At 32.0% G+C, this 23,866-nt stretch overlaps 1 protein-coding gene across 4 annotated transcripts in view; it reads left to right on the forward strand.

Moving 5' to 3' along the window:
* Positions 1-23,866, forward strand: part of Cadm2 (cell adhesion molecule 2) — a 1,033,997-nt gene that overhangs the window by 942,958 nt on the left and 67,173 nt on the right. For 2 of the 4 annotated variants that reach the window (XM_021238785.2, XM_004857903.4), the window contains 2 exons: positions 3,321-3,499; positions 20,203-20,322. In XM_021238785.2, coding sequence (XP_021094444.1) covers positions 3,321-3,499; positions 20,203-20,322 — 299 coding nt within the window. The remainder of the gene's footprint in view (positions 1-3,320; positions 3,500-20,202; positions 20,323-23,866) is intronic. The other 2 variants (XM_021238782.2, XM_087208437.1) reach the window with 1 other exon arrangement.

Below are 23,866 nucleotides of genomic sequence, written 5' to 3' on the forward strand. Positions count from 1 at the left end.
ACTGTACCTTGATAAAATAACTGAATCTTTTGAGCAGAATTATAAATATGAATGTTTTAAAATTCAATTTATATATAACATAACTTTTTTTATTATTGATCTTATGTGGCTTTATAGGAAAGACAAAACTTCTGCAATTTCAGTTATGGTACAAAGCATAGTTTCATTTTACTTGTTTTGTCTCTTCAAGGGATGTTAAATATATACGTGGTAAAAGTTTATCCAAACTATTTAAAAATATGAACTAGTAAATTCAAATGGAAATTAGCATCATTAGGTTATATGAAGCAAGTTGTAAAGTATTAATGGTTTGGCTTTTGTCAAAGACAGTGTGAGAATGAATTGTCAATACAATTGGAATGATATAAATTATTTTTCTTAAATATTTTAATATATCTAGTTTCTTCATTTTTAAATTATATAATTATTTTTTAGAAATTTCACTGGTGCAATTCTAATTGTCTTCCCTTCTTTGCCTTTTTTCCTATGTAAAGATAGGAAGAAAGCAAACATTTTCCTCTTTTTATTAATACACTAGAATAATTCATGCATGCATTGTCATGTTTATAGCTGCACAATTCATTAGAGTTAAGTCTTAAAGGCAGCCTGTATGTTCATCAGTGGATGAATGTACACAGAGAGTGTTGTGTTTACACACAGTGGAGTGTAGCTCTGCCATAAGAAAGGATAGATAGACTTGGGTCACTTGTAAGAAGGACCATGCACACTGGGAGTATGATGTTGGATGAAATGCATTGGTCACACAAGCTTAAATATTGAAAGGTTTCTCTTGTGTGAAAAGCCTAAATTATAAACAAAGAGCAAAATATAGAGAAAGGGAAGTGGAAAGATGGATCTTCCCAAGCTGAAGGGAATGAGAGATGAAGGGAGCAGGGAACAAGGGGAGGAAAAGGGGATGAACAGGGGAACTGAGATACGTTGTGTGTTTCCATCAACTCAACAGAAGGATTGTAAACATTGCATATGCAAATATTACTAAAATGCACACACACACATTTCACCCTGGTCACCAACATATATGTAGTAGTATTTTTTTTTATTAACAATCAGTTTTAGGATACCAGCAGAGTGGCCTATAATTCAATTAAATCCTGACACTATCTACCTGGACGTCATGTCCAGTCTCAGAGACGGTCTACAATTCAGAGGTCAATTGTAAGTAGTAGATTGTCAACTATATTTCTCATCTCCCAGCTACTAACTCAGGTTTCCATGACTTCCTTCGTGGTTTAAATAATTTGTCAGGTAACTCATAGAACTCAGGGAAGCACTATAATTACAGTTACTCATTTGTTACATAGGATATTACAGAGGATACAGTTGAAATGAGATAAATAAGGCAAAGTATATAGAAGGGATATGAGTTTTCATGTCTTCTCCCCAAACTCTGACCTCCTGGAACCTGGAACCTGAGTGACACAAAACCTCTATTTAGCCCTGCCTTTCAGGTTTTTAGGAAAGTGTCATTACACCAGCCTTATGTATTACATCACTGGACATAGGTAATCATCTCAACTTTCATCCCTACTCCCATTTTGAGAGGTTCCCAGGCAGATGGAACTGAAAATTTTAACCCTCTAATTATATAGGCCCTATTCTGCAACTATGCAGGTGCTCACCAAGTGTATCTCAGTAAAACATCTCATAGGAACACCTCATTAGAGCAAAAGATGTTCTCAACATCCAGGAAATTCCAAGAGATTCAGATGCTTTGTAAGGAACTGAGATAAATACTAAATATTTGAACAAAATATTCCCCTGGCACTCCTCTCTTAAAGGAGTTCAGAAGCACTACGTTAGGAAGTAGGGAAAGGAGGAAAATATATATTCATTATATCATAATATTACACTATCCACATATTTTTAATGTCTAAACACTTGATTAGCAATTCCTTTAGCATACCTTTAATCTGCTTATTTGGACATTTTCCAGTGCTACTATATTTCACTCACAAGTTTTACTCCTTTTACAATTTTTTCCAGAAAAAATATATGTTTTTTCCTAGTCATAGACATCAATTATCAAGAGCTCTGTCCTTAATTCTATTTACAATAACAGAATACAAATTCAAAATTTTGGGGTAACTAAGCACATATTTTTAGAATGTTTTCCAACAATTTAAAAAACTAAGTTTAAATTAGAAAATCTTTGCATAGAAAGACAGAAAATATTCATCACATTGGAAAATAGCAGGTAGTGGATGACTCATCAATTGTGGAATTTGGTCAGGGTTTGCCTACTTCTCAGACCGTCTATATTTTTATATGGAGTAAGAAAGTCATATTCATGGAAATGTATTTTTTGAGAATTATAGAAATATAGGCAAAGAACCTATGATAACTTCTATCATAAGCACATTTTAAATATTAACCATTATTATTAATAATTATGAAAATTTTAAAAGTTTGGAGACAAGAACCCATGGTTTATTTACCATTTCTACTCTAAAAGCAGTTAAGGAGGTGGAGAGCTTTAGCGCAAGTACAGCCTTGTGTCATTTAACCATGGCTCAAGTTTTGGAGACATGAACCTAGGCAATGTCTTTGTTGTATGATCATCACAGTGTTCCTAATCATTCTCAGATAACCATGCCATCACTAAGCATTATAATTTTATGTGAGCCCTGTTGCGTATGTGATCCAACACTGACTAAAATGTTGCTGTGCAGTGCATGCTTGTATTTTATTAAAGGAAAATTTCAGAAAACATCCTACTGGCTAATGAGAAAAGTGAGAGAAGGAAGGGATAGAAGTGTCAGGTAGTTTCAGGAAAAGTTGTGCCATAATGGTGGGTCCAAGTCCAAAGAAAATTTGTTACCTGTAAGAAAGACTTGATACAGTAGACCAAGAGGAGCCCTGCATTGTGAGGTGGGAGCCATTAGGAACAGGATTCTGGGCTCCTGACCCAGGCAGGGCACCAGAAGTGGCCACTGCAAGATGTAGCACATTAGTTCCTTAGTAATAATATCTACTTTACATGGAAGGACACAGGAGAGAGGGGAAAGAAAAGGGAAGTAAAAAGTATTAAGATGGGTTATGCACATGTATCAAATTCCTATGATGAATATAATCATTATGTACTACAAACATGTATGGATAATATTTGTTTAAAATTACATTGCATTTGCCATCTCTAAATATTTCGAGTGAGTAGAGGATAGACCACTTGTTGACTTATAAAAGTTAGCATATAATTAGGCACATGGTTGATACATGTTTATAACTTTCCTAACTTACTTAATTTTCAAAATATATAATATTTATATTTTCCTATCTATATGCATGTTCGAATCCATTAGGCCAGAACCAGTTCTGTGGACAAAAGATGGTGGAGAATTGCCAGATCCTGATAGAATGGTTGTGAGCGGTAGAGAGCTGAACATTCTCTTCCTGAACAAAACGGACAATGGTACATATCGATGTGAAGCCACAAACACCATCGGCCAAAGCAGTGCAGAGTATGTCCTCATTGTACATGGTGAGTTCCTTTTGGAAAATATTAGATGGATTATCTAGAAGGTGATTGAAATTTGTCAAGATCTTTAGAATAATAAAATTAAAAGGGTTTTCTTTTTCTTTCAGAAGGATGTCTCATAAGTATATCTCCAAAATTTTCATTTAGTATGTTCCAAGACATAGTAATAAAATGAAATCAGAGCACACAATTTTTTATTGCACAAAGCTTCTTATTTAATTATTTAATTTTAGGTGGTGCTTAGTAAATTGTATTAATAATTATCTTCAAATTTTATTAATGAATGTTTTAGTCATAATCTAGAATCATAAAAACTATTACCTTTAAGCTAATTTCAATTGAATTATAAAAATATATTTGATGCTATAACTGAGTACAAAAAAAAGCTAGGTTGTCATTGAAATATAGCACAGGAGGAGTTTTGTATAAAATGTTGATGATTAATATCTTATAAATAATAATTTGAAATTTCTGTAGACATTTTTTCTTGACAGCATTTTTTCACAACTTATTTGATTATAACAAAATATGTATGAGTGAAAAAAAACACAAATTTTGTCAACCTCCAAAACTCATAGTAGTTATCCATGGTATAGCTTTAATATACTGTTAGATGAACCTGACTGTTTATGAGATTGGTATTACAATAAATAAAATCAGACAGGATTTTTAAATGCAGTTTTTTTCAGCATTTATTTTATATATGAGTTTACACTATGAAATCTCCAAGAGAAACTCTGAGCGAATATAACAATTTCTTCACATGGTTCACAGAAGAAAACTTCTCTGAGAGTATTATTCTATGTATTACTACAAAAGTATAAGCAGTATTGTATAAAACAAAGTGCTGTAATAAATCTAGTGGATCTTAGAAATTATGAAAAGAATGCATTTATTTGATGTCTTTCCCATGAATCTAATAGCATACTGTAAGAATCATGGATTAGTTTTATAGTTTTCTAAAAAATCTAGGGAGTCAATCCTAAATCTTTGCAAATGAACAATTAATCTGACTTACGTATTTTTCAAAGTCCTTATTTTGCTGTGATGCAGGCAAGTATTAAGGAAAAAATATGAAGTCATTATATAATATTACTGTGTTTATGTTAGTTTTACAAGGTGTTTAAATTTTTAATACTACATTTCTAAGGTAGGCAAATAAGGGCAAACAGGGAATCCTCATCACATATGAACATCTGGAAAACAGTGAGCTGAGTTTAATTTCTAGTATCTCAAGAATGGTGCAAATTTCAACTCTGGAAAAGATTAACCTAATGGAATTAGAATGATAAATTGGAGTTATTGCGGTAAACCTGTGTAGGCAATCCTTGCCATCCTTCCTGCCAGAGAGGATGTAATAACCACTGGGTATGTCAAGATGACAAATTTACCCTTTATAGCAGAAGCCAAGAGTAGTTTCCTCTTTAAGTCATCCGAATGTTTAGAACATGTTGCCACAAAAGTTTAGTCTATGTGATTCACTCTAAATTCTCTGAGTTTCTTTCACCTAGCATTCACTGACAACCTAGAGGCATGTTGTATAGTATGTCACCTTGCATTGAAAGCAATACAATATAAAAAATACAGAGAATTAGGAAGTGACAGAAGAAATAAATACTTAGATGAAAAGTATGTCACTTGGTTTTTTAAAAATAAATCCAGTGGCGAAAATTCATATACTTTCCCAGTGTTTGCAAGCTAGTCAACAGCATGGCTTCTAAATAGCCAAGCTACCTTTAGGTAGTTGACAGTTGACATATTTCTAATAAATACTTCTCTACGCACTTTGTAGGAAGTCATTTTTGGCTTTGCCTTTTGAACTCCATTTCATCAAAAGCACCCCATAGATTAATGCTATTCATGCTGCTAGATAAATGCAGTGGAGTTCAACAGTAGTTTACCTAGGATTATTGACACAGGTAATGAGAGGCTCGATGAAGTAATGAAACCATATTACACTGTTTAAAAAGGGCTCCAATTGGGTTCATTACAAACTAAAGTTCTTTTTCCCCTTAGCACAAAGAATATAATGTTTCATTAGTCACTGGTTGTATAAATATAAAAGCTACTCTCTTCTGTTAATGCTTTGACTGTTCCAAAACCACACTAAATGATGAAGTTTGGGTGGCATTTCCATCTATAATGGATGCTGTATGCATTTTGGAATGGAATGATAAGCGATCTTTTGTGAGGACTTTACCCTTTCATCTTTTACACCAAGACTGATTTTACATTCGATGTGATAATTTAATATAGCTGTAGCATAGAGGGTTTTTCATGAACTGAGGCTCATGTCTAAGTCTACTACAGTTGCTTAGGTTCTACTGATTCTTAACTTGATAGAAATCTGAGCACTTTGTTGTGAAATCATCTAGTATCTAGTTACCGTCCTACTGACTAGATTTTATTGTTTGAGTGTCAGTGGAAATGCATTATTTTAAATATTACAATATTTAGTTATTATTAGCACTGATTTTTTTGTGGAAGAATGCAGTGGAAGAATTTCCCTATCCCTAAATATACCTTTGAAAATTTTAACATTAGGACTACAGATGATAGAATAAAACTGCCAGTCTAAAATTCAGCATCAAACAAAAGGGTAACAAAAAACAACATACAAACAACTGCAAGGTAAAAAAATTTAGCTATGTAATATTTACACTGTAGAGGATTCACTAGAAGAGGAATGAGCACTTTCATTAATAAACTTGTGAGTGGAAAATTAACCTATTAAATTAGTAGCCTATTTATACTATTTAATTCATGTAAGCATAGTCATTTCTTTTTGTTTGTTTGTTTTTTGTTTTCTTTTGTTTTTTGAGGCAGGGTCTTGCTGTGTAGTTCAGGCTGATCTTGAACTCTCTATGTAGCCCAGGCTGGCCTCAGACTCACAGCGATCCTCCTGCGTCAGGCTTCTGAGTGCTGGAATTACAGGCATGCTCCACCACGCCTGGCTTTGTATATATTTTGTATTCTTATAAAAGTGTTAAGGTTTCTTACTATCACTGTTATTGTGTTATATATTTATTTAGAAACATCATTCATAATTAACTTGCTTTGTAATATTATGTTTGCATTGGATAACTGATCGAGAGAACAGTTCATTGATTCAGCAAACAGATATTTAGTGATTACCTTTTGAGTGCAGAGACACTATGAAGTAAAGGTGAATGGCATTCAAGAAGACTATAGTTTAATATGGAAGAAAATTTATGCACTGAAATAATTATACCACAGAGTAGAAAAAGCTACCTTGGAAGACAGTCACACAATCATGTAAAAGATCACAGATTGCAAATGTAGTCTGAGTGTTTAAAATTTTTAAAAATGGTAAAAGAACATGTGTTTTCTTCATAAGAAAATGACATACATCATAAGTGAAAGTATCCAGCACAGTACCAGGTACATAGATACACGATATCTACTAACACAAATCTAACACACAATACACAAATCTAACTAACATTATAATATCACCAGTGTCATTATACAAAGGCCAGCTCAACCCCAAGTCTTCCTGAAGAATTTCATCCAATTTACTACCACAAATCTTCCATCAAAAGTATTCAGACCACAAAGCAGTGTAACACTACTGGAAGATTATATATATATATATATATATATATATATATATATATATATATATATAAATTCTTGATATATATATATAAATTCTTGTTAAGGAATAGGGAAAATGCTAAAAATTAAACTTTATAGCAAATTAATACCATCACAGTAGGGCTAAAGTTGTGATCTGCCTTGTTTCTCTAATACAATATCAAGTTCAGAGAATTTAAGTAAAATTTCTTCTCCCCAAGCAGATTATCCAGATCTGTATTCACCTGTTACGGAGAACATAGCCGACACCTATTTATCACATGAAACGTGGCCACAGGAAATTGCCACTAACTTTAGGCTAATCTTATTTGTGATCAATTGATTAAAATTTTCCCTTTCGAAGGTGTCAGAAACATATGGGACTTAGGAAATTTTGAGAAAAGTTTTCTACAGAGAGTGACAAACACAAACGTCCACATTTCTCAAATCTGACCCTTCTTACTTCTCAACTTTCTCCATGTTTTTTATTTTTCTTTAAACTCATATTAGAGAAGTTCATAACCATTCCTCCAAATACAATTATAAGACGGACGAAGATACTGGAACTTTCTTATGTCTCTTCTAGCCACAGTGCCCTCTTTAGGATATATAAAGGAATATGATTAGACTAGTGGAAAAATTTGACTAGATCATTACTCTTTCCACCAGCAGTTTTATTATCCCAGGTGCAGATTGCAGGCTAGAACGGCAGGGAGTCACATCAGAGCTTCAGTGGAGAGCTCAGGTTTCTGACAGTTATAGTGAATTTGAGATGCATTATTCCAGAAAGCTTTTCATGATATAACACCTCCTTCTTCAAATTTATGTGTATTAAAATCATTTTACCACTGCTCTAACTTATTCTATTAGTTCATTATTTTTTCCTTGAATAAATAAGATTTTAAAGAATTCATTAATTATCTTAGCTCTTGCTATTCTGCCTTTGAATGAAGTTAGCCATTAAAACCTTTCCACATTTTAATTTTACGCTAATTTTCTTTTCTAGAAAATTGCATCTTTATTCTCTATAAGTAGTATTATGATTGTATACAGTGAGATAAAATAAAACTTTTCTTGTTTTTCTGTACTGCCAGTTTATCATAGTTGCTGTATTGCAATCTCTAAAATTTACGATGTGTTTGTCCATCTATGTGTCTATTAAAATAAATGCTGATGAAAATTATGGTAATTTATGATTTTAATATTTCCATGATAAGTAACTTTAAAAGCAATACATACATAGAATGGGACCCTCACATTTTACTGTTATTTGGTGAGAACAATTATAAAAAGAATGCTTTGAATTTTAAAAAATGTATGATAACAATATGATTGCTAGAAACGTCTATGTGTTTTTGGTTTAATGAATGGTATGAAGCTATTAAATGTGCCTTTTGAGCTTTAGAAAATAATAAGACTTACTTTCACTCCAATTTTATTAATAATAAATATAAAAAATACTCAGATACAAAAATCTGTACAAGCAAATATACAGACTGACTATTGTTGAAAGCCAAGCTTCCAAGTTCTGTAGCTCATTCTAGCATATATCTCATCCAGACAGTAGGTAAAATGCAGGCACTTTATCTATCCTAGGTGCTGATTCTCCACTGCAAATAACTTGCTACCATGTAAGAGAAGCGAATTGAGTCATGGCGGGGGGGACTTTTAATTTTAATAGACATTTCTAATGCATCTGTAGTCTCTTCCAAATACTTAAAATGTATTCACAAAATAAACACAATTTCAGGTTCATTAGTTCACCTTCAGTGTAGCAAAATAATATGTATATGCATGAATATTTTCATAATTTTGAAATAGTTTAGGAATATCATAAGGTAATATTTAAATTTGTTTTCAAACATATCATCATATAACTAAGCAACTATGGTGATAATAGAAATATCCTTATTACAGGGACATATCTTTCACATATTCATATCATGATTAGAAATATTTTGGAAGCTAATGAGTACTCATTATAATAAAATGAAAACATTATTTCTATGCTTCATAGAAAATGTGTAACTAAAAAAGTTGGAAGATTTTATAACATGAATCTATTATTACAGTTATCCAGAAACAAAAAATTGGAAACATTGGAAAGCTACCTAAATTTTTTGTTTAGTTGTACTATTAGGCCAGGTGATCCTTCGGATCATGATGGAATAAAAAGAGTGAATATTTGAGCCCGTATCAGTGGGTGTGGAGCAGGAAAGAGAAGCACGGATAATGGACAGATGTACAGCCTAGCAAACATTAAAAAGGGATTCAACTAAAATCTGTTCCTTCACATAGAAACAGACCTACCAGTTGGTAAATTAATTCTGTGGATTCATAATGAGCATTTTTCCTTTGGAGCAGCTTTCTTTAGAAGCATAGTTGGAAAATATATGGTGTAAGAAGAAAAGGGTAGAAAAGATATCCATATGGAGCAACAAACAGTTCGCTAATGGAAGAGCTCTAGGTTGCTGCTCTCATCTCTGGTTGAGAGTTTCCAGGCAGTAACTAGTTGGATGATTCTTAAAACAGTGCTTTCTTTAATCTTTGAGATAAAACATCATTTCTGGACATGAATACGTAGAGAAAGCTCTGATACCTGTAGGAAAGGTGTACCTCTGACTGGATGAATATGCTGTTGAACTCTGCAGAGAAAAGAGGGATGAAATAAAACAGTGGTGACAAGAATACCATTTGCTTTATAAGATATTTAAAAGGGCATGTGTGTGGGCATACTCAATATGGAGTTGGACCTGGATTCCATGTCTTCGTTTTAAGCTGAGCATGAAGTGGATAAATTAAGGTTTCAGCTTTCACAGTCAAAATTTCACAGGGATATACCATTTTGAAATAAATGTTCCTGCAGGTCTAGTTAGACCCCTTGCTAAAGTATGGATAGGAAAAATCTTTGTTTCTGCCTAAGAGAGAAAAGGGTATATCATTCAAAAATTTCATCGTACAACACAATCTTTTTTTGCACTTTTTATATATAATCTTTTCTTTTAGCTGTATCATTATGGTTTAGTCAATGGAGGGATAGAATCGATGACATTCAGATTAGATTTGTTTATGTGGAAATACGTCTTGGCTGTACCTTTACAAAAATTCAGAGTCCTTCTATCCACATATATGTGCATTAATTGGCTCATTTGTTCGAGAATTCAAGCAATATGTGATGGCTCATGAGTGAAAAATTCAGCAGTAGTTTTCAGGAAAAAATGGCATATCTAAACAGACAATATAGAATTTAAATAAATCTGCCTTACAGCTTGTTACAGTGCAGTTTTCACAAACACTGTAGCAACATTTTATGTACTTGTTTTAGAATCTAAGAACTATCCTTGATTCCTCTTTTCTCTCACCAGCAAATGTTGTTAGTATGCTTCCAAAACATGCTCCACTGTGCCCATTTCTCTTGATCATCCTCTCTGTTTTAGATATTGAAATATTTTCTAATGACCCCCGTTTCCTTGACTAAATCTACTTCCTACACAACTGAAAAGTATAAACCTTTTACGTTTAATCCTTCACATCTCTTCCCCATTTAAATTACCTGAAGGCATTTCACCACGCTTAATGTAAAACCCAAACCCTCATTACTCTACCAAGCCTAATCTAGTATGGTTTCCACTTCCTATGTGTGTGGCATCTCTTAGCATCCTGCACATATTCACTTCTGTCTCTTTGATCCTCTTTCAACTCATCTAAGACATCAAGCTCTTGTCCTTTTTTAGGACTTTGTGCTTGAATACTTATGCAAGGAGTGAAGAATAATGCTGTCAGGAATGCCTTATCAGAACTGACTCTTGTCATTCAAATCTCAGATTAAATTAGTCTTCTTAGAGAGGTCCTTTTGTCCACACCTATCAAAAAGTAGTTCCCAGTCCCACATCACTTCATTTTAATTTTCTACAGGACATTTATTCTTATTTGACTTATCACAGCTATTTATTTGATGTCATTTTGGTCAATAAAGGGCTGCTGGTACAAAACTGCTCTCATAGTTTTAAAATAGAGCTGAAAAATTGCTGTCACTTAATGGTACTGGAAACATCAAAACATCATAGCATAATGAGTTCCTCACTTGTATGTGGTGATGCTCATGTAAACACACCCAATGCTCTCCAGCTGTTAAGAATATGACCCATACAAGCATGTGCTTGATAATAATAATGACTGCATTGCTTGCATATTGACATAGTACACTGTTATCATTTTAGAGTGTAATCCTTCTGCTTATTGAAAAATTACTGTAAAACAATATGCCATGACTTACCACCAGCAGCAGCCACCTCATAAGTCTTGTTTTAATCAGAAATTACATCAAATGACTGACCTCTGTCATGGAGATTTGTGAAAGTATACTGTATAGTGTTCTCAAAATATTAAAATTTGTCTAAATATGTATTTCTTAGAATGTTTCCTTTTCATGATGCAGCTGATGACTGTATAATCTATGTGTATACATATGCATATTATATGTATATGTACTTATACTTTGGAACATATTTTACATCCTCATAATGAATTATGATTTCCTTGAAATCAGTGATTTTGTGTCTTTTTATCTATGAACTCCTAGTTTTTAGATAAATAGTAAGCAATTAATAAACAGTTCTTTGATGATTAAATTTCTCTCACCCTCTCTCCTAAACAGTAAAAATTTAATTGAATTAATTATTTGGATATGTTAATATATACATACATATATCATACAAATGCAACCATGTTCACATATATACAAGCATATACACATATATATTTCTGTCTATGGATACAAGTCCCTTTACTCCTGAGAAAAATCATTGTAAAATATGATATCCCATGGTTACCAAAATAAAAACTTTATAGCTTTTATGATATAAAGGGGAAAAATGTATTTACTTCGTGTCTTTGTCACTTTCTTGTTAATGAAACACAATACTAGACATCTACAACTTAAGGAGGAGATGTTTATTTTACCTCTGTGGTCATCCGGCTCCAAGGCAAGCATGTAGTGGTGGAAGGGCCTGGGCAGAGGAAAAATACTCAGATCATAGTGACATGAAAGCAGAAAGGAAAGAAAACAGCCAGGTAGGGAAATAAACCTTTCCAGGTCACTTGTCCCTTTACCCATGCCTTTTCCCATCCAATCCTCACATCTAAAGGCAATTATATATTCACTATGATTCAATCACCTTCCAAATGAGTATTCATTTATTGCAATATTAAATGTATTTGAATGCATTTCATTTCCTTTTAACACTTGGCAACCAACAAACATGTATGTGAAAGTTAGGTTTCACTAAAATTAGTTCTGTGCAATACTTTCCAAATGCAGTTTAATGACAATTTTTCAACTTTTGTGAGGATCCAGCTCTTCTTAAATTTAAAATCTATTATTTAATACATTATGTCTTAATAAATAGTAACAAAGATTGGTGATATTTCCAGATTATTTTCATTCAAAATATGATTTTTATAAGGAAATACATATTTTACCAAAGTATAATCCTTCTAAATTGATAAATTCTCTTAGTTATATCTCCTGGTACTCTCTTCACCATCAACAAAGGTGGAGCAGTTTAGTTATAATCAAGATTCAGGAATTCACTTTATCTTCTATGGAATTTATGTGTTAAAAACTAGTGGATTAGGGCCCGGGAGTTTAGCTCAGTGGTTCTGGCGCCAGCCTCAGAAGTGCAAGGCTCCGAGTTTGATCCCCGGTCCCCCCCCCCAAAAAAAAAAGTGTATTAAAGATGAGCATGAGAAATATTTCTAGTAAGCTTCATGTTGAGAAATCTATATAGGGACATCAATCTAGTATGAGTTAAATTACTCATTTACAGAATGAAACATGGGTACTTAAAAGTAGTATCAAATGAGAAATTTAAGAGAGATTTTAAATATAAGCATGTTATATTTAAATGTAGGTGGGTAGTAAGCCTAATTTTATATCCTAAATATTGACTTTTAGGTTATCTTTAAGATTTTTAAGACACACAAATTTATCCTAGCATCGCAAGAGGAAATCTAACACCACATGTAAGTTTATATCATTTCAATTTGAATCTAAACCAACATCTTTAAGAATTCTTTGTATCTCTTAAATTCATGTTAAAATATATAATTTTTTGGCTGAAAATACTTTGCTTTCAGAAGATTATCTGTGATCTACCACTGGTCGAAACCTGGTCTGAAAAGTTTTATATAAATAATCAAGTCCAAGCTTTTCAATTTTTAGATTAGGAAGCATAGATGCACAGAGAATAAATAATATGCAAAATGCTTTTCAGCTATTTCATCAGAGAGCCTATATGAAAAGTCAAAATATCTGGGTTCCTCAATCAAGGTTTTTCTAATATATCACACTCCTCATTTGTATATTCAGACTTGAATTAAGATTTTTTTAAATGAATGACACAGTATTATCCCATGGAATCAGCTAATTTAGGTAAAATTCTTTTAGGAAAAATCTCAGATACTGGTGTAGGTAAAGGATATAAGATTATTCATGTCAAAAGCATTTTTATTTTACTTTAAATCTCACTGTACTTTTATCAGATTGGAATGTTAAAAAAACATTTCAAATGCATGTGCTTTTTCAAATAACACATTGGTTTTATTCATAATTTTTTTTGTAATTGTCACCTATGGCTGAAATTGCAGCACTTTTCATTTTTTAAGAGTAGCTTTTTATTATTATTGTATAACGATTCCATTTGGTATCAGGAAGCCAGTGGAAGCTACCATAATGATGGATGGGAATTTGTTCAAATCTTATTTTGCAAAAAGTTCCTTTTTATGAAGCACCTGAGGTTCCTCTATGACTCTTAAAAAGTCATGCAGTGGTGCGTTGAGCCATGTGAACCTGGAGGTTGTCATTTAGGTAAGAGCCTCACTGTTGCTATCCACTTTTTTGCTCTAATCCAAATAGGCTGCTACATGTAGCTGAATGTATTGGGAACAGATAAACATCCTTCTTCTCTTGCTCAGGTAAAAGCAAATACAGCCAATTTTCCTCTTATTATTGCTCCCGGTGGAATTAACAGTAAAAGATTAAGGATGTTCTTCTTTTTTTTGGTACCAGGGATTGAACTTGGGTCCTTGCGCTTGCGCAGCAGGCGACAAAACTACTGAGCTAAATCCCAGCCCTAGGATTTTCCATTTTTTTAAGATAAAGAAATGTGAATACTTTCTAATAAAAAGGTACCCTTTAATATTTCTATTATCCATAGAGTTCTAATCCTTATGCATCTTCACTAGTAACTCTTGTTTTGTGTTGATTACCCTGTGACCATGCTGGAGTGGAAAGAGTTGTTAGTAACATACAGCAAGAATTAAACATATGGATTCCACACTACCTGGTAGCAGTTTTGCTCCCTATTTGAACACTAGTCTTTGGAGAGAAACAAGCAGCATGGGCTTCTGGGGGCTTTTTAGACCTAATTTTGCTTTGAAAATCCACTCTGAATGCCATTTTTAAAAAGAGAAACTGCCACAAAACAAAACAGGTTGACAAGTTAGAAATTATTGTGCACTGCATTTGTAGAGAACTGAACATACCTTTAACCTGAAAAGCTCGTTATTGGAAAAAAGGTGCTGTACCACTCTGCAGTTTATTGTATACAATGCTTGTTGAAACTGATTTCATTCTGACAGGGTTATATGGGATCGCTTGTGCTCTAATAAGCTCCAATAACAAAGTGTGGTTGCATTTTTTTATTTCCTTCATTAGAATGAAAAGAAAGAAACCCTTTTCTATGATTTTTAATTGGATGATCTGAGTCAGAGCATAAACACTTTGAAAAACATTGAAAATCTTCATTTAGAATGTTTTTTCGGGATGCTGGATTTTTATTTTCTGTAGTAATAATTTAGACTTGCTGGGCCTTAACAAGACTTACTAAAATTCACCTCACACATGAAAAATAAGAGGGAAACTTTTTGTAGTGATTTAATCATATATTAGGCTGGGTTAGTGATATATCCTATCTATTGGCATTTTCATTATCATCAGTAGTAGCATTTATAAAGCATCTGCCTAATTCAGCTAGGTTCCCTTAGGAAGCACACAAGTATACCATGGATATATTTTTATGTTTTTCACAGAAAAAATACAAGCAATGCACTTTAATAAGATGAATTTTGACTCTCACTTTTTAACCACTGATTTCACAAGCAGCCTTGGTACATATTGTGTACTATATTATTAACAAGTGTTTAAAAAATAAAATTTATATATTCAGTATAAAAATTAGTACAAATTTTAAAGTGTTACTATAGTATAACATATATGTTTTGACTTCTGCTTTCCACCAGAAAAGAGAGCAGTCAATAGCCAGTGGGATACGCATAACTCTCAAATTGCTAGCACACTATGGATACAAGCATCATAGTCATGGGGCACTGCTGGGATAGAGTGAGGAAAACAGTAGCTAAAGTGCGATGGATAGTGAGAGTGAAAAGAAATTCTTTGAGACTTAGTGGGTAGAGTCAGTCTTCACAGAGCAGGGAGAAATTAGGCTGAGTCGTGACAGCAGCATTTTACTAGGTGCACCAAGAAAAAGGAGCTATTCTGTGATAGAAAGCTAATGAAGAATTGGGTCAGAGTATGCTTGTTCTAAGGTAAAGTGATATTTTAAAAAAAACAAAGACAGAGTCTACTATTTGGTGAAATACACCTAGACTCAATTGTGATATAACATATAGTAACCACGTATACTGGTGTCTCCATAGTTCTTATAAGTGGAGAGAAGGAAGATATTAATTCATTGCAGCATTGGATGACAATTTACAAATGAGAACCTATTTAAATTAGGAGTTGATTGATGGTCAGGAAAGAGAAAAACTAATATAATAACTTGGGATGCATGCTAATGTTATGTTATGACAGCACAAAATATAGACAAAACAACCTCCGGCATTTGTGCCAAGGGCAGATTTCCTCCCATGTACTGAGCTTAAACATGTTCCTTATGGTACTATGAGAAGTAAAGCAAAGAAGCCAGGTGTATACACTCTGAGTACCTCCACTCCCTGTTATCACAGGAAAACTCCAGTTTGCAGCTGCCTTAAAACATTGGAGTGTGGAAGTCTTCATGTCATAGTCATGTGGGCTGAGCAGGAGAGATAATGGGCTAAATGTTATCATAATAAGGTTTAGTCGTGATACTTGAACACAGTTTTTACTTTTCTTGTTCAACAGTGTTGTTGTTCAAGCTGAAATTGTGACTTAACAGGTACTACATTTTTATAGAAATAATCTGTGGTATTTGCATTATATTCGTTTTGTACCACAACATTCACTTCTTGAATACATTTTGCAGCTTAGAATTTGCCTGCACTAACGTGCAGTTGTTCAATTGACTAGATTTAGTAGTTCTTTCTGACACATAAAGACTCTAGAATTTACCTTTTACATGATAAGAGTGCTTTATGTATGCAACGGATGAAAAACATAATTCATAATAATTCACAACATGCATAGGAAAAATTATAAGCAGTTATTTTCATGCATTGGAACCATTATTTTTCTGTGTCCTATGAATAAAAATGTTCATATTTGTCCATTAAAGAAACCTGTGCATTTGTATGTGTGCTTCTATAAAAGATTCATAATTCATCACCTAAAAGTTAAATACTTGTACACAAATTATATAACCCATAATTATATAATAATGTATATGCATAATTAATGCATGGACATAGAATAGTATGGATTATATAAGTAGTATATATAATGTTATGTATTACATACACCATATACATTTTTTAAATTTAGTAAATGAATCATTGAATTCTACAAAATCAAGTGAAAATGAAGAATTCATGTGGAGACATGGAAAATGTCAACCTTAAGTCAGGCTCACATTTCTTTCAATGTTCCAGATAAGATGAGCAAATATTAGGTGCTACATGGTAGGAGATATAAGGACAGATTTTTCTGGAGATATGAAAGAGCAATATAATGACAGTGGGGTGGTAAAAGGATAGAAAATGATCAAGATATGTTATATACATGTACTGATTCTCTGAAAGAATAACTATTGTATTATGCATTTTCAACCTGCACTAATAATAAAAATTGCTAAAGGAAAAGTAGACTGTGGTCTTGAAAATTTACTTTCAGAAAATAAACATTGTATTTATCTTGAGGATAAAGACAGATTTTTTGATAGAAAGAAAATCTTTACTTCTATAATAGTTACTTGACCCTTTGAAATAAGTTCTGTTTTATAGATCCCCTAGAATAGTTGTACGTTAATAATACTGTAACAGATTTATTTGGTAAGTTATTTATTGATCTTCTAATTTGTGCTGGAGTTTCAAAACTAAACTGGGCAGAGTTTTCTTCAAGGACTAGTTGCCAAGTCAGGAGTCAGGAGACTAAAATTAGAGCAAGTAAAAAGTTTAATTAGAAGGTAGAAATTTGTATACCGTTCTTAATCTTTCTGACAATTTCAACTAATTCCAATTAGATTTATGTTGTTTAATTATAATTGATTGAATCTTGTAGAACTTAATATGTAGGTTACTTCAGCTTTTACCGTCTCACAGTGGAATTGAAATAATTGAATGAATGTGAATAAATGATAAAAAGAAGCAATAGGATGAAGGAACCTTATGATTACAGGAAAATATTTAAAAAGTTTCAAAACACAGGAAACAATTAGCTGGTGGCAGTTAAAAATATGTAACAGTGACTGGAAGAGATTTCCTTTTGAGAAGTCACTTTCTAGATCTGGTTTTTCTATTGGCCAAAGCACTTTTACCAAATTGCTACCAGCCAATTTGATTTTAGCCTCATGTATTTAAGAAGGCAGAGAGGAAGATGATTCCAAGGAGAGAATCAGCAGCTACACTGTCTGCCAACAATGATTTGTAAGATTATATATCTGGACATTTAAAAATATTCTGGGAAGTTCAATTATTACAACAACCCATCCTTTTAAAATCTTTCAATTGTACTCCGGGGGAAATAACACATGTTTAATTCATGTTGACACTTTAGGGAATCAGGAGAGGTTTTGGTTTACAAAAGAATGCACACTCACAAGATTTGAAAATATGTAGACCCCAAACAATTCAGAATTTCTATTCTTGTTATGGAATAAAGAAAAATTAAAATAATGTTTTCTTTTGGCTAAACTAAAATAAACAAATGAACAAAAAGAAAACCTTGTTACTTGTATTCCAGTTTTTAACAATAAGGTGATACAGTAGATTTTGAAAGGTTGTTTTCTTACTCGGATAATATTTAAAGTAGTACTCTTTTAACCCACTGTCTGATATTTTACAACCTGTGACAATTGTGGAGATAGCAGAAACTTTACATGGGGTTTTAAACTAATATTATTATTTAATCTTGTATTTGACAGCTCTGGAAGATATAGACCTTTCCATTTATTAAATGTGTATATTTTGAGATTCTAATGAACAAATGATTTTGCTAACAAAGATTGTAGTATTTTCTATTTTAGATAACTATAAGTTTAAATTATACATGTCTATTCTTAAATTTAGAAGCTATTCATTACCTTCAGTTTGTCAAAACTAAGAAAGCTGACTATGAAAGAGCATAAAAATTAGCAAGTGAGAAGGATATGAGCAAATATACATAATATTTATTCATTTACATTACTGCTAAAGTCTCTTCTACTTTATGATTATGGTAAATTGCACTCCAGGCAATACCCATTTTCTCTAGTGATTAATGTAGCACTGTTGCGTTTTCAGAGGTTGTTTTCTTAATTTGACTGGCCAGGAATCATTTTCCCTGTTGAAAAACAGGTGTAAACATCAATATTCAAGATAAGAGAGTGATCTCATGCTGCTTGCTGGTGTCTCCAATGTAGTGAATTCAGCAGGTAGAGTCTGCAGCTTGAGTAGGGGCATTTATCAGAAGTAAAGAACTGGAAAATGTTTGGTGTGACTCAAAGACTTTTACTGAGAGACTGACAGGAAACCTTTTAATAGCAAAATAATCTGCCAAGCACTCTGTACGTATAAGGGCTGTGTGACAAACATGTGAAATCAAACTCCAGCACAATAATTATAGGTAATTTAAGAACTGTTTCTAATTTTCTCACTGTGTAAATGATATGCCTTACCACTCAAGACAAGATTTGACTCTCTGGGGATCTTCCTCAGGTTCTCACAGCTTGACTCTGGCTCTATTCTTTCAACATTCTCTTTGCTAGAATTCACATTTTCCACTGGTTTGAGTAAAAGGAAGGAAGATTTGGGCATTAAGCACTAAGCCATTCTTTTTGTTCTGTATTTTCTTTGTATTTGAATCAGTATATTAATTTTTGGCAACTGGATTAATTATGGATTGCAGATTGAAAATTATAGTTCGATGTTCAATGACTTCCCCTAGGTGTGCAATATTAAAATAAGTCATAGAACTTTCAGAATATTGGGTTCCATGCTAGTTGACTCAATACTTGTTAAAGACTCCTAGGTACTGCAAAATTATTAGAAGGCGTTACCATCTTTTTGGGGTAAGAATTGCAAGACTGAAATATACATTAACATCATTTGTGAGAACAGAAGAAGCAAAATAACAACAATAATAACAACTAGCTTCTTTTGTTTGTTTGTTCGTTTGTTTCTAAAGATTGCTTTTTCCCTATTACCTCTCATTATTTCCCTAAAAGAAAAAAGTCCAAAAGCATTTAACTAGCATAAACATATCCATCCTTAACATTTCTTTAATCCTATATGGTGGTATTTGTGTTATTTCTGTATGTGTTGTTGTTTCTTTATTTCTTTGACAAAGCATGTATTTTTTTTATTTTACTTATATGTATTTTGCTACTGCATGTCAAACTTTTCAAATGACTCAGTGAACAAAGGAATTCTTGTCATTTTAATTTCACTTTAAATATCGTAAACAATCTGCTTATTCCCAAACATAGCTCCAAGATTGTGCTTTGTGATGGAGCATGAAAAAGTGAAAAAAATGACAGAATCTGTGTGGTACAGTTTTGTACCCTATATTCTGTTCAAGCTTGTAAATGCTAAACCTAAGTAAGATACATGTATTTATTGTTTGAAGCATTTGTATTTTCTTTTGTTTGCATGATATGATTTTGTTTTGTATTTTGTTTTTTTCCACTCACCAGATGTTCCCAACACTTTGCCTCCCTCTACTATCATCCCCTCCCTTACCACTGCAACAGTCACAACCACTGTAGCCATAGCAACCAGCACAACCACATCTGCAACCACCAGCTGCATAAGAGGTACAGTATGCTTCTCTGCGTAATAGCCTGGAAAGCAAAATAACTGGAGGTATGGAGGTTTTTAATAAGAGTAGAATAATTGAGAACCAATTTTTCTTAATGATTAGAAGTAATTAACTCACCTAAATTGCTATCCATTAGGACTATTGAAATATAATATGAGACAATATGATATATTTACTTTTTAGTGCCACTTAATGGCTAGTATGACTATATTGCAGAACATAGATTAAAATATATGGGGCTCTATAATGTTAATCAAATTTAAAAAGTGAATATGAGTCAGTTTTATTATCCCTTGAAATGTAAACAAGGTGTTCAAGAATGCAGAGGTAGCTTTTGCTTTTCAAGACCCTAGGATAATATTATTGACTTGATATTGCTCTACAAATAGATGACAATATCTACAGTGTTGAATCTGTTCTAAAATGGACAAGTTCATGGAGTCATTGTCACTAAATAGAATTTTTGAGTAAATATTACAGTTATATGTCATTTAAAATTATTTGCTGAGTGACTTCTTATTACATTAGTAGAGCATTCTAAAATGAATATTCTAGAATTTTCCAGAGCAATAGGATTTATTATTTGACTCCATGAATAATTCCTGGATTTAGTATTCACTAAGCATTGTTGTTTTAAAAATGAAGAAACAATGTTGAAGAAGTTGAAGTATTCTTAAGAGTGAATTACACAACTACATTATGGTTAAGAAATACAATAAAAATTCCTGAGCAGTCATTAAGCAATTAGTAAGTATACAAGAAATAAAAAAAGTTTTAAGGAGATTATATTAAAAAGTGCTTTAAATATAACTTGTGCATAAACAATGTTCAAAGAGAATGTTATATATAATTTTGTCTTTTTCTTTCTTACTTGTGTTTTGTGTGATGTTGGCTATACTAATATGTGTTTACTTTAACAAATTAACTTGAAAATCATGGAGACTTAACTTTCATTATTATACATAATTAAGTTCTACCAAGTATGTGTTTACTTATTGGTTTTCCTTAGTTGTAAAAATTGTTCACTTAAACTATTTTTCTTGGGATTTTTATTAACTTTTACATTAAATTAAATTGGTAGCCGTGATATTAATTTTGATAGTCTATCATTCTTTTGTTCCAGAAAAACATGTTTAATGTTGGATAATTGTCAATTTAGAATAATTATGTCCATTATACAGTATAGCAGATTTGCAACAAAATAATTTTGATGGCAGTGGCAATACAAAGTTTTTCAAATGCTGCGGCTTATTTTTGTAAAACTGAATATCCTTTGAGAAATGTCTATAAAGGAGAACAGTTCAAAGATCTACTTCATAGACATTGATAAATATGAGAGGAAAGATAATAAAAAATTAAGAAAAATGTAAAAACTATGAAATGAACCTGAAGTGCTTTCTTTTGATTTATTGGATTCTGAAAAAATTTTACAAATAGTAATTAAATAAAATGTAATTATTTCATATTAACAATATAACATTAAGTCCTAACTGTAAATAAAACACATTAATAGATAAGAGAACAGTTATATTTACTTAAATATCTTTAAAGATGATCTTTAGATACACAAAAGCCTAATAATCAGTTGTTCCTTCCTTCTTAAAAAATATTAATTGAATACTGGTTATATGTATGTCACTATATCAAGGCCTAAAATTCTCAAAAATATTTATTTTATTAAAAATTACGAGCTCAAGTGAGAGGAAAACAATTTATTGACACAATGAATTTAAAAATATTCTAATCTATTAGTTCGCATGAATATAAGTGGCACTTGAATTATTGCATTTTAAATAGTCTATTAAAATAAAATTGATTGTTTTATTTTTTTGTTAAATTTATTTTTGTTTTTTGGGTTTCCTTATATGTTTTTTGTGAACTTTATACCATGGCACTAAAAATGCTAAGAAAAACAATCTTATCCTCCAACAAGCAAACAAACTTCGAATAAGCTCACAATAGTGCGTAAGTGTGGGAATCTGTGATATATATACACACACACACACATTATCTATCTATATCCTCCAGATACATATGTACATATTAATTTACATTTACACACACACAAACTACTCCCTATTTTTTACTTAAGGATCAAAAAATAACATTATTTAAAATATATACAAATAAGGCATTTTGTAAGCTGAGCAATTCAAATTATCTTTTTGTAAGGAAAAATAGTGGCATTGATATTGGATGTGAGCTTAATCTCCATTTTTCTATCTTTAGTGAATATTTGGAGATTAAAGGGATTATTAAGCTTAACTATTATCAATATTCTAGTTCATATTTGAAGAGGTGGTGAACTCAGTACATAGACAGTGTTGTGGCTTTTGTAATCTATCCTTACGTTATATGATATTCTTTTTGTACAAAACTGCATAAACAATAGTCTATTCAAGTTTTCAGATGCAATTATATTTGGACAGAATTCCTAAATTCATGAAAGTTTATATTAAATGAAATAATCATAATATGTTATCTAAGAAAAACTGAGAACTAAAAAAGAGAAATATTTTGAGCCTGAAAAATTCTCTCTATATAACGTATTTCATCCTTTCTCTCATTCAGTTATTTGAAATACATTAAATGTATTTATTAAATTTAAATGGTATATCTTCATATTTCATAAACTGTAGCATTTGTCTTTGTATCCTTAATAAATGATCACAAATAAATCACTGTTAATGTCTCCATTTACGTTTTTACAACATCTGTTATTACTGTTTTCTATCATAAATATGATAAAGATTGAATTTAAAATAAATTTAAAGAACTACAGCTGTGACCATATTAGGAATCAAGATGAAACAGAGTGAAAAAATGTATTCACATCACCAAAATCATGACCTTGAGACTGCTTAGCTCTTCTATTTGTGTTTAAAATGAAACCCTGTTTGGAGGGAGAGGAGTTTCAAAGATAAGGAAAAACCTAAGCAATTAGTAGTATCCTAGTGTAAATGAGGTGTTTCTAAAGGTCCTACCCCATGATAACTGCAGGATATATGTATATCCATAAATTAGAAGTGGCATACAGAATTGACCTGATTAGCCACAGTCAGCATTTACCTTATGTTGGCATGGTTTAATGAGGCCATAAATTATATGGGCATAGTTTGAGGAAGTATTAGCCATGTAAGAATATGGTCTGATTAATTGGCAGCCTCCAACTGTCTGAAGCTTGGGTCCTGTATATGGCTAATGAACAGCTATCTATTGTAAAAATATGCTTTCGAACTTGTTATCAGTTTGTTGATATAGTAGGTTAGGATGTAGTTCACAGTTTACAACTGAAGGTGATGTTGAACAAAATTTAACTACTCAAGTATAGAAAGAAACTTAGGTTACACATCATTTTAACAGGTAATAGGAAGAGTTATAAAAAATATAATCACTACTAAATACATTATAGGACAATTGCTCAATTAATTTTAGTGAGACAACCATGCTTACATGTAATTCCATCATACAGTATTTGAAATGGTAGATTTTTTTCTAAGTCCAGGAGAATTCTTTAGTATTACTGCCATGATTCTTTT

Source organism: Heterocephalus glaber, unplaced genomic scaffold (genome assembly GCF_053883595.1).
Source record: "Heterocephalus glaber isolate CG9 unplaced genomic scaffold, H.glaber_assembly_v1.0 deba00000122, whole genome shotgun sequence".
Taxonomy (NCBI): Eukaryota; Metazoa; Chordata; class Mammalia; order Rodentia; family Bathyergidae; genus Heterocephalus; species Heterocephalus glaber.